We start from the raw sequence: 18769 nt of genomic DNA, 5'->3' as shown, positions 1-18769 counted from the left end.
AAGTGTCAAGTATATTAGTCCTAGGTCTTAGATGGATCCTAGTTTATGCAAGATTTTGACCTAATTTATACTACTAGGCCATGGCATGATGTGCATGAATGGTTATTATAAAGATGCATGAGTCCGAGAATGACCTGAATTGACAGTTGTCACAGTATCCCCCACTTAAAAAGAATTTTGTCCCGAAATTCATTCTATGTCATTGCTTGCATCGCATGGGAAAAGTTGTGGATACTTTTCCTTCATGAAGTCCTCATGCTCCCAGGTGTACTCCGGCCCGCGTTTTGAGTTCCATCGAACTTTCACAATTGGAATCTTACTCCGCTTAAGTTGTTTTACCTCCCTGCCAAGGATTTCTATCGGTTCCTCAACGAAGTTTAGCTTATCATTGATCTGAATTTCCTCCAGGGGTACTATCAATGTTTCGTCGGCTAGACATTTCTTAAGATTGGAGACGTGGAATGTGTCGTGAATGGCGCTTAACTCTTGGGGCAACTGGAGTTTATAAGCTACCGGACCAATCCTTTCAATGACTTCAAAGGGTCCAACATATCTCGGGCTTAGTTTTCCTTTCTTACCAAAACGCACAAGCCCTTTCCAAGGCGACACTTTTAAAAGTACCTTGTCTCCTACTTGGAATTCTAATGGTTTACGACGATTATCCGCATAACTTTTCTGACGATCTCTAGCAGCTTTAAGCCTATCCTTGATGATAGCAATCTTGTCAGATGTTTCCTGGATAAGTTCGAGTCTCGCCAACTGTCTGTCTCCGATTTCTGTCCAGCATAAGGGCGAACGACACTTACGTCCATACAATGCTTCATATGGAGCACATTGGATACTCGTGTGGTAACTGTTATTGTAGGAAAACTCAATTAGAGGCAAATGAGTATCCCAAATTCCTTTGAACTCAATGACACACGCTCGTAGCATGTCTTCCAATGTTTGTATTGTTCTCTCTGTTTGCCCATCTGTCTGAGGGTGGTAAGCTGTGCTCAAATCTATCTTGGTTCCTAGTGCCTTCTGTAACATCCACCAAAATCGAGATGTAAAGCGACTATCTCTATCAGAAATGATAGACAGGGGTACACCATGCAGAGAAACAATTTTGTCGATGTAGATTTGGGCCAATTTTTTCCATCTTGAAATCTTCCCGAATGGGGAGAAAGTGAGCAGATTTCGTCAGTCGATCCACTATGACCCAAATTGAGTCGTGACCTTTAGAAGTTCTAGGAAGTTTGGTAACGAAATCCATAGATATTTGCTCCCATTTCCATTGGGGAATTTCAGGTACTTGTGAACCTTCACGCTTGATACTATGTTTAAACTTCTTCCTGGCTTCTCACCGTGTATGATAAGGGTTTCTCCATTAGGGAGAGGCACTCTAATGACTTTCTCGAAACAACCAATATCTGTTTTATTTTTGGATAACCAATCCATCCCTACTATCACATCAAAAATACCTAGCTCTATAGGAATTAGGTCAATGCTAAAGAGTTTATCAGCTAAATTCAGAGTACAACCAGGAATTATATCATTAGCCCTAATTTCATACCCATCAGCAAGTTCAATAGCATAAGCATTCCTCATCTTTCTCGATTTCAAGCCAATTAACGGTCTAAATGCTAAAGAAACAAAACTCCTTTCTGCTCTCGCATCGAATATTACTGATGCAAAATGGTTGTTCAGGAGAAACGTACCTGTTATCACCTCAGGGTTCTGACGAGCTTCTTCTGCACCAATCACAAAGGCTACACCCCTTGGCTGCCCACCTTGATTTCCTTGGAAGTTTTGCCTGGCTTGGCCTTGTCCATTGTTACCAGGCCCCTTGTTCAGTTTGGGACAAGCATTACGGAGATGATCAGCACTCCCGCACTCGTAACATGCCCTTTTTCCATCCTTATTCAGCTTACAATACTTCGAGTAATGGCCTGTTTGTTTACAGTTTTGGCACACTGGGCAAGCTCCCTTGTGATGGAAGTTACACTTATTGCACTTCGGAAGCGGTCCTGAGTACTGCTTTCGCTCCTGCACTTCCATGACTTCCGGTTCCTGAGTTTTCACTGGTTCTTGCTCCTGGGCTCTTACCATAAAGTTTCTTGAGACTTTCTACTTCCTCCCTGACTTGCCTCCATACTTCTTCTCTCCCTGATCTGCTGGCTTCCTCTTGCTACTAGAGTTTTCCTTTGTCGATGCTCCCATCCTTATCACATCATTGGTTAGTCGATTTGCTAGACTTACTGCACTCTGAATAGTAGTTGGATTTGCTGAAGTAACCATTCCCCGAATCTCTGGTGCCAGACCCCAGATGTAACGGTCTATCCGTTTCTCCTCAGGAGTAACCATGTGAGGTACCAGTTTTGCTAGTTCATGAAATCGGACTGTGTACTTCTCTATTTGTGTTCCAACCATAGAATGGTTCCAGAACTCAGATTTAAGCTTCTGAATTTCATCCTTGGGACAATACTCCTCTATCAGTAGCTTCTTCAGGTCTTCCCAAGTTAGCTGATATGCCGCTGCACGACCTCGGGTTTGCACTAGAGTATTCCACCAGGTCAATGCCCTATCTTGGAGTAGACAAGTTGCATACTCAACTTTGTTGCGCTCGAGGCATTTGCTAATGTGAAGGACCGACTCCATGCTGTCAATCCATTTCAGCAACCCGACCGCACCTTCCTTTCCATGGAACTCCTTAGGTTTACAGGCCATAAAGGACTTGTAGTTGCATTCTCTTTCATTGTTTCCCCGGTTTCCTCCACTACTTCCTTGCTTAGCATTAAGTCCCGCAGTTACTTGAGTAACAATGTTTGGGATTGCTTCGATGAGTTGTTGTGCTACAATTTGAGCAACATCGGGTGTTTCGTTCTGTGGGCGCCCGCGATTAGGCCTTCCTGACATGGTTCTATTACACAGGAGAAGAAATACGTATAAATACATAAAATAATGTATAATATTTAGTTCACTACTATTTTGAAAACCGTAAGTGTTGTCAAATCATTGGTTTGCATTAATACTAGGCATATATATTTTAGAAAGAAAAGAAAAGAAAAATCTCTTTATTCAACCATTTACCAAATAAATTCTAGGGTTTGACCTCATAGTAAAAGTTTTCAAACATAAAATAAAATTCTCCATTACCATTCGACATTGTCTTTAAAAAGCAAACCAATACATCAAATCCAAAATAAAGTTTCAAATGTTTTTCCCAAAAGACACCCAACATGGGTTTTCGTTTCATGACAAAATAAATTAAAATACTGAAATCAGAACCAAACACTAATCGCTATCCCAACAAGAAACATCAACACCACAATCAGTAATATCCCAACAAGCACATAATATGCGGTCATCGCACGACATGCCACTCGTCTAGCAGTACTAGTAGTGTCAGCAGTCTCCATCGAATGCTGAAACAGGATTTCAATTCCTGTCACGACTTCATCCAAAACTTCCCGATGTCCAGCTATCACAGCGAGACTGTGACGTATTATCGACTTCAATCTCCGGGACTCCTCCGGGGTCATACCTGGCTGTCTGACAGGTATCCCTATGACTTGCTGTGGTGAGGGTGCTCTCGGTCCTACATCGCTGGGTCCTACCCCGCTAGGTCCTGCCGTGCCATGTCCTGCTGTGCTGGTGGGTATCCTTCCTGGAATGGGAACACTCTTCCTCGTCGTCCTCCGAATGCGAAGTCCATAAAGTGGTGGCTGTGGCAACACTGATGTAGGTGATGCCTCGCGTCGTTGACTCGGGGCGTTGTCATCGCTGATCTCCACCGAGTTCCCTGTATCTTCCATATCCTCTGATGGGTCTTTTTCTACCGAGGCGGGGGGATTACGTCGAGGGATAATAGTGACGTAGCCGGACTCATCGGCTGAGGCGGCAGCGTGGGAAGATGACGATGTTGACATAGTGGATTGAGACATAATTTCAATGAGATATGGAATAAATAACAATGTATACCTATAATATGCAATGCTTACACACACCAAAATTAACCTTTTTGAATTTTTGAAATAAAGTTTTCTCAAATATTTTTGTGGAACATATTCCCATTATAATTAGCTCAAGCTTTGTATAAATCTTTCCTTAATTAAACATAGGTGATCAGGCTATGTTTAATCGAGGTCCAATAATACAACTCCCGACCTAATTATACTCGTAATATGTTTGATGTAAAAAGAATTTCTTTGTAATTTTTAGTTATAGGTTGTGTTTTCTTAAAGAAAAACCGATGTTCTCTATAACTTTAGCTCTGATACTACTTCTGTCACACCCCGCTAAAGCGGAAACGCAAGGTATGACAGCGATAACGGTTTCATTGCAAAAGATAATGATACATCACCATAGCAGTATTTAAAAGTTTACAACCCATAGCTTCAAAAGAAACAAAATACAAGTTTTTCCAAAATAACATTGTTCAAAGAAAACTCCACAATTAACTTCAACACGATGCAGCATGCTCTATGATGATGAATCTTTATATCCACTTACTAATTATTTCCTGAAAAAGCATGTAAAACGAGCGTCAACTATGAAAATAGTTGGTGAGTTCACAAGTTTATAAAATCGAGCTTGGAATAAGGCTTTTCGTAAATACAAGTACATTGCTTTGATGATAAACAAAGTTGATTGCTATTAATGAATACAAGATTATTGCTATAACGAGAAACGAGTTTGTATGTGTATGAGCAAACAATGAGTCTCAACCAAACCTATGACTGAAGCCCTATCGAGATCTATGCTTATCGTTCCATAGATGAATATGGTATCATGCACTCCAGCGATTCGGGCGAGTGAGGAGTTGTCAATTCCTAATAGCGCTATCCATAATGACCATTGGCTCAAAGAGTTAATGGTTACAGATAAGGGAAGGGCCTTAGTACGATAAGTTCTCATGTTCTGTGTTGCATAGACATACATAGAGAGACATAGCAATAAAATAGCAATCATGTCTGATACAAATCAATTTAAATACAACATTCAAATAATAGTTTTTCGGGACATGCTTTTCCACCCCAAAACATAAAAACTGAAAATAGGGGAGTGCGTGAATACTCACAACGTTTCGAGTAGGTACAAGGGGTACTTCGGAATGCACCAACGTCTTACTACCGGGATCCTACGACATCAAACACACACTAGTGAGTTTCCATGTCGAAATCTAATGCTAATATACTAAATTCTACATATAGTGAAATGCCAATTTATGTTTTAGTATTTGATTTTATATTAATTGGTTACACTTTTTTTGAAATAATGAAATTCTACAAATCGTGCGATTAATTACAACATTGGAATATAAATTTTCCAAATTTTTAAGTCCTTATTACAACATAAATTCACGAAAATAGTATTCAAAGGATAAAAATTCTCAAACTGTTTATTTAACTGTTATTACACAATACTAAGCTGGGAAAATTATAAAAATGGATTTCCAAGCTGTTTAATTATATTTTATGATTTTTGAGCATTTATTCCAATAAAAATTGAAATAAATAGAAAACAGTTTCCAAAATTACCCAAACTTTTTAATTAACTGTTATTGTACATAAATAGGCTGGGAAAAATATAAAAGATATTTTTCAGTGGGTATTTCTATTTTTCCTTGTTTTATTCCTTTAAATAATCATTAATTGAAGAAATAATATTAAACACTTAAAATAATTTACCAAAAATTTTTGTAACATCATTTACAGTATAAATAACCTGATAAAAATGTCAAAAGTGGTTTTTATATTGTATAATCCGGTTTTGGGTATTTATGTGAATTTAAGTGTAATTATCTTTAGAAATTAAGAGAAAAATAGTTTACAGAGGAGAAAAATCCTCAAAATTTTTATGTAACCTCCTACTGTACAACATGATGTTCTGGTAAATTTTCATGAATTTTGGATAATCATAACTATTTTTCCTATTTTTAAACCATTATAATTACCAAAAATTGGGAAAAATAGCAAGGCATGATGAAAAATGTTGAAATTATTTTTCTGAGTCATCCATCACAGGTAAGGTATGCGAAAATTGTTAGATAAAATTTTCACACTCTCTAAAGTGGTTTTGTGATTTATTATATCCTAACAAAAAGAAAATCGGAAATCATACCAAACACCAACAAAAATTAATGAAATTTAGTGAGGGGTCATTATCCATCATAAGGGTCATCCATGAATTTGTTCCGGATTTATTGACCTCTGGAAGTATTTTATGTGATTTATGCCCTTGGTTTCTAGTAATAATTTAAATAATTCAAAGAAATAATAAAAGCTTTTGGTATTTTACAGATTATCACATGCATGTGAGGGCTTTCAAAAGGAAAAATGTTCAAAATTTAATCAGAAGGGAAATAGGGGTATTGAACCCAAACAAGATAAGAAATGTTGCATGCAATGGTGCATGAGATGTAAATGTGGCTGAAGTTCATGAATTTATGAAGCACATTCTGTGGGGTTTTAAGCCACGAAATTTCAACCATCATTCACTGGATATGTTAAGTTTCTAAAGTATTTTTCCCCAGATTTATGGTTGGGTTTAAGGCCATTGATCATGCAAGGCAAAAATGGTGATCATAGAAAAAGAGCTGTTTGCGCAACCATTTTGTAAAAATTGCCAAAAATCGGATATTTAATATTTTACAGTGAGACCAGTTGGGTTTGAAAGTTAACTCATGGAACTATCCAATACAAAAAGAATATCATGATTTGGTTAAGTAATGACTGATATATGGTCGTTCAAAGCTGAATAAAGTAATCTGGCAGATTGCATGTTTGCTTTGAGTGCATCCTTAGGACATTTTGACAAGAACATCATGCATGCCTTTGATAAGGTCCGATTTCTAGCACATGCATGGAGTGAATGAGCATCCAAGATGTATTAGAAATGGTTTAAATGCTTTTGATCATGCAAGAACACAAAAGAAATGGAGAAGAAGATGTAATACTTGTTTTTGAAGTCACATGAACATATGTGCATCATTTTCACTCCTTGCATGGGTTTGATCCTGGATTTTCACCATTTCAAACACATGCATTGTGTTATGGTGAGAATCTACAAACCACAAGGGAAAAATAAAGATTTCTAGCCATGGAAAGGCATAGAATCCGAAAAGAAGAGAAAACTAAGAAGAAGAGGAAGTAGAATCATGAAACTATGGGAGAAGATGTTGTTGTTTACCTTGGTTTTGATCTTGAGAGAAGTAAGAACACTTCAAGGTCTTCAAAATCTCGAAATTTGGCAGAGGAATGAGAGAAATTTCGTGGGTTAGAGAGAGAGAGGAAGAGAGTTTATGTGTTAGGAGGGTGGAGTGTGAGAGAGTGAAGAGAGAAGAGGTAGAGTGAGAGTTTAAGTCTAATGATTGAGTTTTGGGAAGAGAGAGTGCATGGGGAGGGGAGAATGGTTGGCTCTATCATGCATTAGGCCTCCTCTCTCCTAATTTCAAATTTTATAAAATTCCCTCCATTATTTTTATAAAAACCCCAATTTTTATAAAAGCATTTATTAAGCAATTCTTGATTTATTTTAAAATCTTGTTTTTAACTAATAAATTATGATTATTGCATGATAATTTAATTTCTATTTCATTGATTAAAATCCATAATTTGATTAATAAAAATTTGATATTAGAAAGTTTATAGCAAAATTTTATAAGGTTTTTAAGCTTTATGATTTATAAATTTGGATTTTTAGCTCTTTTAGGGTTTTTGGAATATTGTTTGATATTCATCATCATAATGAAGTATAATTAGAATATTTTAATTTATTTTTAGGGTTTTATACCCTTTTTCAATTATAACAAAGCTTGAAAGTTTCATTCAAATTATAGCATTGACATTTCCTATTGTAGTTAAGCAACTTACTAGAATCGTAAGTGTCAAGTATATTAGTCCTAGGTCTTAGATGGATCCTAGTTTATGCAAGATTTTGACCTAATTTATACTACTAGGCCATGGCATGATGTGCATGAATGGTTATTATAAAGATGCATGAGTCCGAGAATGACCTGAATTGACAGTTGTCACAGTATCACACCTTTCCAAGGGGAGACCTTTAGTAATACGATGTCACCAACCTGAAACTCTAACTTGGGTCGGCGCTGGTCGGCATAACTTTTCTGCCGACTCTGAGTTGTCTGCAGTCTCTGTCTGGTCTTCTGGATAAGCACTGTGGTCTGAAGTACTACTTTGGTCCTTCCCATAACCCTGTGGCCAACCTCTCCCCAACAAACAGGGGTACGACACCTCCAACCATACAAGAGCTCAAATGGCGAAGCACCAATGTTGGAGTAATAACTGTTGTTGTAGGAGAACTCCGCAAGAGGTAGGTAGGAATCCCAACTCTAACTTAAATCGATAACACATGCCCGCAACATATCCTTAAGGGTATGTACAGTCCGCTCGCTCTGGCCGTTGGTCTACGGATGATAAGCGATGCTGAAATGTAACCTCGTACCCAATTCCTCATGGAAATTCTGCCAGAAACGACCGGTGAACCGAACATATCAGTTAGAAACAATGGAAATCGGAACCCCATGGCTAGCAACAATCTCTCGGACATATATAGCGGCCAACGTTTCGCCCGAAGAGCTCTCCCGAATAGCCAAAAAGTGGGCACTCTTGGTCAATCGATCCACGATAACCCATATAGCATTAAAACCCATTGTAATCCTCGGCAACTTGGTGATAAAATCCATGGTGATATGTTCCCATGTCCACATTGGAACCTCCAGAGGATGCAGCTTGCCATGCGGCCTCTGATGCTCGGCCTCGACCATCTTGCAGGTCAAGCACCTCTCGACATACCAAGCTATCTCTCTCTTCATGCACGGCCACCAGTAACTCAATCTCAAATCCCGATACATCTTGGTGGCCCCCGGATGAATAGAAAAGGAAAGAAGTATGAGCCTCCTCCATCACAGCCTGCGTGATCGCACCAGAAACTGGGTCCCAAACCCGACCACACCGAGTCAATAACCCTCGACTATCCGTCACAAATCTGTCTATCTCAACCCTGATTCGCTCCTGTTTACAGTTCTCCTTCCGAACTCCCTCAACCTGATCCTCTCTGATCAATCCTAAAAGCGGAGAATCCACGAATATCCTCATGCACATTTCCCTAACCGAAGACCCAGCTGACTTGCGGCTCAAAGCATCCGCTACCACATTCGGTTTACCTGGATGGTAAAGTATCTCGCAATCATAATCCTTGACTACGTCCAGCCACCTGTGCTACCTCATGTTCAGGTTCGGCTTATCAATAATATGCCTCAAACTCTTGTGATCCGTGTAGACAGTACAACAGACCCCATAAAGATAATGTCTCCAAATCTTGAGGGAAAAGACCACTGCCCGTAATTACAGGTCATGCGGTGGAATATCGTGTCTCGTGCGACTTCAGCTTCCAGGAAGCATAAGCAATTACTCGTCCTCTCTGCACGAGGACCGCCCCCAAACCGGTGATTGATGCATCACAGAATACCACAAAATCCTCAACTCCCTCTGGGATAGTCAATAACGGGGCCTCGCATAACCTCTGCTGAAGAGTCTCAAATGCCGATTGCTGCTCAGGGCCCCACCAGAAATCCACCCCCTTCCTTGTCAGATGAGTGAGAGGTACCGCAATCTTGGAGAAGTCCTTAATGAATCTTCTATAGTACCCTTCCAAACCTAAGAAACTACTGATCTATAAAGGAGATTTTGGAACCTCCCACAGTATCACAACTTCTATCTTGGATGGATCGACCACAATCCCATCCTAGTTAACGAGGGTCCCTACGAACTGGACCTCTCAAAACCAAAACTCGCACTTCGAGAACTTGGCATAAATCCGTTCTCGCCTCAAAATCCTCAGAATCTCTTGAAGATGCTCCTCATGCTGCTCTCTGATCTTGGAATACACCAAGATAGCATTAATGGACACGATAACATATCAGTCAAGCATTGGCCTGCAGACCTGATTCATCAGGTCTATAAATACAGCAGGCACATTGGTGATCCCAAATGGCATCACCACAAAGTCATAATGCCCATAACGAGTCCGGAACGTAGTCTTCTCCACGTCCTCCTCTCTCACTCTCACCTGATGATACCCAGACCTGATATTTATCTTCGAGAACTAAGATGCACCCTGCAACTGATGAAAGAGGTCATCAATCCGTGGAAGGGAATACCGGTTCTTCACCTCTAACTTTTTCAACTCTCGGTAATCAATGCACATCCGGTGTGAACCGTCCTTCTTCTTGACAAAAAATATCGGCGCCCCCCACGGAGAACTGCTCGGTCTGATGAACTGCTTGCCTAGCAGCTCCTGAAGCTGAGATGATAACTCCTACATCTCAGGCGGTGCCAAAAGGTTTGGCGCCTTGGCAATCGGGGTCGCACCCGGTCCAATATCAATCCTGAATTCAACCTGCCTCTCAGGAGGCACACCGGGTAACTCCTCCGAAAAAACATCAGCAAACTCCCTGTCAACTGGCACCTCTGAAACTGAAGATTGTTCCCCAACCCGGGTATCAACCACATAATCCAAATAACTTGCACACCCGTGCCAAATATACCGACGATCTCTGCCTGCCGAACAGAACCCCGAACCAACCTTGGTGCCCTCTCTATTGATAACAAGTTCTCCCCCACTTGGGGTTCGAACTACCACTTCCTGGCCCTCACAATTGATCATGGCACCAAACCTGCTCATCCGGTCCATACCTACTATCACGCATACGTCCCCCATGGGAATAGGGATCAGATCAATCAGATAAGGCACCCCGAATGTGACATCCCCATTTTCACAGCCAGAAAATACCGATTGGTTTATGCTTTATTTTCATATCAGAGTATACTTAAAAGAAAAATGTTGCGGAATTTGTTCCCATAAAAATATAGACAAAAGCATTTATGAAGAAATGTATTTTCATTACATTACAAAACTCGGGATGTCATCGTCAATACAGATCAAAAGCATAAACCAAAAACAACATAGGCCTTACAACATCGCATTTATTCTCTTGTGTCACTACCTAAAATACAAGACAACTGAGTGGGTTAGGCTGGTGAGCCTGGTGAGCACATAGGGTTTTCAACCCATAATAAATAAGTTTATTATTTTCACCAATCATTCAACCCGATTATCTGTTCCTGTTATCCTCACTTTACGTCCCTAAAGCATCTATTATAAGGGACCTATCCTAAGGAATTTCATTGGGATGGACACTACTGCTGAGGGGATTCCTCAGCCATATATGTCCGTAAGGCAACCATGTGGGGGATGGAATACACTGGTGAACACATCATTCACAAACACCTACAGGTTGCGAGCCTGCTAGCGTTCCACTGGACTTCCTAGAAAAGCCAGTGGTTGTCATCCATACTCCGCTAGATGACTGGATCAACGTCAACATCGAGGTTTCTCATCATTTTATTTCATCACACCACTTATTACATCTACCCGTGTTTTACCCAACATATTTGTAGATGTAAAATACATCTACAGTTTAGATCTGAAGAAAAGGTTCAGATCTAAAAACAAAATACATCAACAGTTTAGATCTGAAGAAAAAGGTTCAGATCTGAAAACAAAATACATATACAATTTAGATTTGAAGAAAAGGTTCAGATCTGAAAACAAAATACATATACAGTTTAGATCTGAAGCAAATGTTCAGATTTAAAAACAAAATACATATACAGTTTAGATCTGAAGAAAAGGTTCAGATCTGAAAATAAAATACATATACAGTTTAGATTTGAAGAAAAGGTTCAGATCTGAAAACAAAATACATATACAGTTTAGATATGAAAAACCAAGAAGTTTCAATCTTTCATCTAGCACAGATCTCAAGTAAATAGGCACACATAGTACGTAATTTATATAAAATACTTCATATCTATGTCTAAGATGAAACGGAGTATGCACTCACCTGATAAGGTGGTGATTCCAAATTAGACAGCACTTCACTTCAACGAAACCGGGAGGTTTGCTTGAAAACTGGGCACTACGGGGGCAGAGTTCCGAGCCGAAAAACTCGTTTTCTTGGAGCCTTCGGGCGCTCCGAGACTCGCCTCTAGCACTTGGGAAGTACTAGGGAATGGAAGAGAGGTTTTGGGGGTAATGGGAGAGTAAGAATGGTTTTGGTTATGACTTTTGGGGGTGATCTACGCCTCTATTTATAGGCTGTCTGGAGCTGATTCACGTCATGGCACTTAAATCTACATCGTGGACTTGCGTGGGCACCACGACTTCGCCTGGTGCTGACACGTGGCGCTGAACGCAGATAAAACAGCCAATTTTAAAAAATCATAACTTTCGCATACGAGCTCTGTTTTTGAAGTTCTGCATATCCACGTGTAGGTAATGACAAGATCTATAACTTTCATGTTGACTCCATCGGCTAATTCTCGACCGATTTTAAATTTAACAGTATGAGAAGATTACATTGTTAAACGATCGTGTAAAATTCATATCTTCTACATACGGACTCCGTTTTCGACTGTCTTTTTATCGTTGAGTTCCTATTAATGAGATCTTCAATTCTCATTTAGGTTGTGTCAGCTAAAAATCGATCGATCTAAAATTCGAATTCCGGGATGTGCACTGCTATGCTAAATCTTAGAAAATTCATAACTTCCTCATACGAAGTCAGATTTGGACGTTCTTTTTATGCATGCTCTCGGTTTAACGTATAATACGACTTTCGTTTAAATCGCTAAGGCTAAAAAGTAATTTGTCAAACAATCATGTTTTACGTTACGCGGTGTCATGTGAGTTTAGTCGTCAAAGTTCGACAAGCCATAACTTCTTCGTTATAACTCGGATTTCGGCATTCTTTATATGTCTGAAATCCTTGTCACGACCACTACAACTTTCTTCATAGATACCAGGCTTATCTAAATTTTTATTTTTGACGCTTATTTTATTATATCTTTACAAACAAGTATATAATCACATAAAATCACATAGTTCACATAATATTGAAGTAATTCATCTTTATTACTTTAAAATAGGTTACAATGGTTGACCTTCACTATTACATCATCGAATTAATGCTTAGCCTCGAAACATGGGCGTTACACTGAAGATCTCCAATACACAACCATGATATATTGCAGATGCAGAAACCCCGTGTTCGTTGGCGATGGAAACTCGCAACGGACAATCTAACTCCCCGATAGGCATATCAAACTCCCTACTGAATGATCGATTTACAAAGGACTGACGCGCGCCCGAGTCAAATAACACAAGAGAAAGCAAAGAGGTAACTAAGAACATACCTATCAGGAGCATATATATATATATATATATATATATATATATATATATATATATATATATATATATATATATATATATATATATATATATATATATATATATATATATATATATATATATATATATATATATATAAGGATAATATAAAACAATATCAATAAAACAATAAATAGAAACATATCAGTGGCGAAATCTGGAGCTGCTCTGGCCTCCTCGGCAATGAGCTAGAAAGCACGACCTCGAACCCTCGGGGGCTCCGCCCTGCTCTGACTCCCATCCGTGATCCTCAGAGTTGCTGGCTCTGGAGCTTGCACCGGCCTGGCAGCAAGCAAGGGGCGTTGGGCCTTCATATTGCCCACCAGATCACAATGATAACAAATTCTGTTGCCAGACGCTGGAGCCTGCTGCCGGCAGTCTCTCGCAATGTGACCCTGATTGACACATTTGTGGCATCCCGAAGAAGATCGAAAAGCTCCATCATGAACCTTGCCGCACTTCCCACAAGTGTGGCCTCTCTGACTCCCAAACCTAGAATTAGCGGCCTTGAACCCTTCGGCACAGGCTGCGACTGCGTGTTCTCTGCTCTCTCGTCTGGAGCTCCATCTCAATCTCACGCTGCCTGGTGGCCTCCTGCAACTCCAATAATGAGTCATAACGCTGAGTGGATGAAAACTGTGTAATGTCTGTCTTGAGCATGCTCATGTAACGGGTCATCTGAGCTTACTCAGAAGCAGCAAACTCAGGACAAAACATGGCCCTCTCAGTGAACATCTTGGTGATCTTCGTCACCGATTCTGTCCCCTGTCTCAAGTCCAAATACTCTTGGGCCAACCTCTCGCGCTCCACTAGCGGAACATATCTAGAACGGAACATCTCCGAGAATGGCTCCCAAGTCACTACAATCCTCTGCTTAGGAGAATACGATCTGGTAACAAGCCTCCACCAATCCTTTGCTCCGGACCTAAGAAAGTTCAGAGCGCACCTGACCCTCTGATCAGCTGGGTAAGAGCAAGCGAAAAAGCATCCCTCGATGTCAGACAACCACCTCATAGCTATGATCGGATCCTAAACTCCATCAAAAGTCGAGGGCTTCGTATTATCGAAGTCCCGATACTGAAAGTCTCTTTCAACACCAATCCCAGCAACCGTAACGGCTGTGGTGGCTGCAGCAGCAGCAGCCTCAAACAATGCAACATAACGCTCGTCAAAATACTACACCATGGCGTTCTTAATAGACCCAAACATCTCTAGAAATTATGCTTGAAAGTGAGAAACAACCTCCTCGTGAAGGATCTCCCTAATCCTGTCCTTGGACACAACTGGCCCACTTTGGCCACCTGTCCCTGATCTTGATCCGGATCCTACCTCGAAACGTCGCGTCATCACCATACTGAAAATCAACCAGGAAGATATCAGATAACACACATATCATATCAGGGGAACCAACTCCTAACAAAGCCCTAGGTGTTGTGACTTCCCTGCTATGCGTATGGGTCCTGTGCTTCCAGTAGTACGGGCCCATACTACCTTCCACACCTACCCATATTTGTCTCAAGGACCATCACATCAACCCTAACAATACACACTAGAAAACGCATACACTCCATCCTCACTTCCTAGAGGAAAGCTAAACATCACAAAACTGGTCGGATGAACCCACACAACTCATCGATGAAAATTCTACCAACCCTCTGACACTCACGTATGCTAATCATACATAACACTTGACCCTATAGACGGTCAAATATCTGATCCTACCCTAAGCCCTTCATGTAACATACACGTTTAGTTATCGTGTTTTGTAATTTAAAAGTGAATAATATTATGAAATATTATGTGATTTTGAGCGTTGAGTTCTAACAGATAGTTTTTACTAGACTTGTAGTAAAACTATGTTTGGAATCACTCAGAAAACATTGGAAGTCTTATGAGATTCCAATCAAAAGTCAAATATTGAAATTAACGAAAATTTAAAATTTAAAATAAGTAAAATTATATTATTGAAAGTTGGAAAGAAACTAGTTAGAAACATTTAGAGGAAAACCTCATCGAAATCCGAGTTATAACGAAGAAGTTATGACTTATTGAAGTTTCGCCACAGAACTGGCACGACGCCGTATAATGTAAAAATTGAGTTTACGATAAACTACTTTTTAGCCCTTATTATCTAAATGAAAGTCAAAGTATTCGTTAAACCGAGAATTTTCATAAAAAGAACGTCCAAATCTGACTTCGTATGAGGAAGTTATGATATTTCTAAGATTCGATATAACAGTAGACATCTAAAAACTCGAAATAAAGATCGAGTGATTTTTATCCGATACAACCTAAACGAGAATCGAAGATCTCGTTAATAGTAGTACAACAGTAAAAAGACAGATAAAAACGGATGTCAGATTAAAAAGTTATGAATTTTTAACGGACTTATCTTGTCCCGGCCTGTTAAAAATATAACTTTAAAAATAAATTCAAAATTAGCCAACGGAGTCTAAATGATAGGGCTGAAAGCCTGTGTATTCTATCAAAATGATATTCTGAAATTATATTTTCTGCGTCACTTGGGCTGAAGTCTTATTGATGTATATCAAGTATTGAAATTGTTATGTCTCATTGATTACAAATCTTTGAATCTGATTATTCGTTGATATGGAAAGCTTGTTATATGATACTCATTTGCCTTTCTTGTTCCTTGTCCCTCTTTGCTTATGTCATATTGATATGTATATGGCATAATGTTATATTGTAACTGTTATTGAACTCACTAAGCGTCACCCGCTTATCCCTCTCATTGTTTAATTATTGCAGGTGATACGCATCCAATATAGTTTTGTACTGGTAGAAGATGTAGAATAGATAATATTATAGCTTTTGTATTTGGTGTATAAATTCCTAGAAAATTATGTAATATATATAAAATTTTGTAAAAATTTTAATAGTCGGTTTGTATTCATTCTATGTAATTAAACTATCAATGTAAAATATTGGTTTATGAATATGCATGTAGCATGTTTTGGAGTAACTTGGAGTGATAATAATGTCTTTAGTATGAAAGTTAGGGTCTTTCAATCATGGTATCAGAGCAATAGTTTAAGTGAACTAAATACCACGGATTGGTATTTAGACTTAAACCGTTGGAAGTTCAATATATGAACGGATTCATTGTAAGTATATGGATACAAACCATAGGAAATACTTAAGTAAAGTATTAGGTAATAATAAATCCTAATATTCTAAAATACTATGTTGTTCCAAATTTTCAGAAGAATGGCTGAACAAGAAGGTAGTCATACACCATAAGTGGGTGGAGATCCTAAACCTGGTGAAGTAAATACTCCAGTATCCCCTGGCGAGGAGCAACTCTTGGGTAAACTTACTGGTATTATTCGGCAGACTCTCGAAGAACACAAGAAGAATAATGATAAAGGCAAAGAGAAAGCCACTGGAGAATCTTCAAAAGGGGAGGTAAAGCGTCCCTGGTTCAAAGATTTCAAGAGTAGTGGTGCTACGGAGTTTTCTGGTGTCCTTAGTTCCATAGTTGTTCTAACTTGGATTCAGAAGACAGAGAAAGTATTTTGTATCTCTCATGTGATAAATGAAGACAAAGTTAATTATGCCTCCGCAATGTTCACCGAAGAAGCCTTGGTCTGGTGGGAAGCAACATTTGAAGCTCTTAAAGAGTATGATCAGGAGAATTTATCTTGGGTAATGTTCAAAACTCGCTTACTAGAAAAATATTGTCCTATAGATATGAGAAGAAGATTGGAGAAAGAGTTTCTTGAACTTAAGCAAGGAGGGATGACCGTGAATGAATATGAAACGCAATTCAATCAAAAAGGACGGTTTGCTACAAAGTATATTCCAACTAAAGATGATAAAATTCAGTTATTCATGGAAGGATTACGATATGAATCCACGATTTCGTGAGCAATCGGGATGTTCTATCATTTGATAAAGCTGTTGAGTATGCCCGAAAATACAAGCATGACTTGGAGATATGTGGTGCCACTCTTTCTGTTTCAAAGCATCCACGTATCGATCGAACTGTTCATGTTTCATCTATTCCACCAGCTCAATCCGTTCGAACTGAACCTAACAAGCAAGTGCAATCTCATAATACCTCTCATGGCAACGGCAGGTCACAATCTTTTTCTCTACAGTCGCCATTGTGTCGAAATTGTGGAAAGAATCATCCGGGCGAATGCAGAGTAGAAAAAGGATCAGTGGTCTATTTTGAATGTGGAGAAATAGGCCACAAGAAGCCCGTTTGCCCAATGAAGGATGTTACCTGCTTTGCTTGTGGTGTTGCTGGCCACATGAAGCATTTTTGCCCTACTCTTACTAGCCAAATGGCGGGAATTCAAGCTTCTGTTCAATAACCGGGAAAAAGTCAAGCTCCTGTTCAACAACCAAAGAATACTCCAACTAAAAAGGAGGATGTTCCAAAAGCTAAGGGCCGTGCATTCCAGATTACCATAGAGGAGGCACGCGAGGACCCGAATGTTGTGAAGGGTATATTTCTTGTCAACTCTAGACCTACTCACATCTTATTTGATTCTGGTGCCTCAGATTCTTTTATATCTCATGAATTTGTGCATTCCTTTCAAATTGCTTGCTATGCACTCGCGCAACCATTTCACGTAGATACTGCGGGAAGTATATCATTACTTGCTGATAAAATCTATAGGGATTGTGTCGTAGAAGTCGAAGGTTATAATTTTCTTGCTAACCTGATCCTTATCTCCTTGCCCAACTTTGATATTATTCTCAAAATGGATTGGTTGTCAAAGAACCATGCAGAACTCTTGTGCTATGAAAAGATAGTACGCATTCCTATTGAAGGGGAGAATCCTATTTATGTCTACGGTGAACAAAGAATCTTAAAAATAATCTCTTTCCTAAAAGCTTGTAAATTCATATCGAATGGGTGTTCTATCTATCTAGCCTACACCGTTGAAATCTCAAAAGAGGAGAAGAAAACTGTAAATGATGTTCCCGTTGTTAATGAATATCCTGATGTTTTCCCCGAAGATTTGCCTGGATGTGACATCCCCAATTTCACGGCCAGAAAAGACCGATTTCGTTTATGCTTTTTAAATTAAAATCAGAGTAAACCCTTTTAAAAGATGTTGCGGAATTTGTTCCCAAAACAAATCAAGACATTATAAGCCTCGGGATGTCATGTTCCGATACAGATCAAAAGCATAAACAAGACATTATAAGCCTTACAACAGTTATTTACAACTACTGGTCTATAATCCATAAATCATTCATCATCATCCGACTATGCTCGGGGTCCACTACCTGTAATATAAAAAGCTGAGTGGGTCAGGCTTGGAAGCCTGGTGAGCATATAGGGTTTTCAACCCACAATAAATAATAAACTTATTAAGTTTATCAATCAACAATAATTTTATTAATTTCATCAACCAAAAATAACCCTAATTACCCATTCCCATTATCCTCACTTTACGTCCCTAAAACAACTACCACAAGGGACCTAGCCTAA

General features: G+C 39.2%; 1 protein-coding gene across 1 annotated transcript; it reads left to right on the top strand.

The window, feature by feature from the left end:
• The first annotated feature begins 16884 nt into the window (after positions 1–16884).
• LOC145131891 (uncharacterized) lies at positions 16885–17639 on the top strand. Its single transcript, XM_079066535.1, has 2 exons — positions 16885–17102; positions 17189–17639. Exons 1-2 carry the CDS (start codon positions 16885–16887, stop codon positions 17637–17639), a joined length of 669 nt encoding a protein of 222 aa, XP_078922661.1.
• The last annotated feature ends 1130 nt before the right edge of the window (positions 17640–18769 follow it).

The sequence above is a fragment of the Lactuca virosa genome, chromosome 8, assembly GCF_052849685.1.
Source record: "Lactuca virosa cultivar CGN04683 chromosome 8, Lactuca_virosa_CGN04683_v6, whole genome shotgun sequence".
NCBI lineage: Eukaryota > Viridiplantae > Streptophyta > Magnoliopsida > Asterales > Asteraceae > Lactuca > Lactuca virosa.
The sequence above is the reverse complement of the archived record's forward strand: the minus strand, read 5'-3'. Positions and strand labels throughout refer to the sequence as shown.

What these genes read in the sequence shown, in the direction of transcription:
- LOC145131891 (XM_079066535.1), top strand. Translation starts at nt 16,885, where the DNA reads ATGTTCACCGAAGAAGCCTTGGTCTGGTGGGAAGCAACATTTGAAGCT. An exon ending in CAATTCAATCAAAAAGGACG is followed by an intron (nt 17,103 to 17,188) that starts GTTTGCTACAAA and finishes CGATTTCGTGAG; the next exon opens with CAATCGGGATGTTCTATCAT.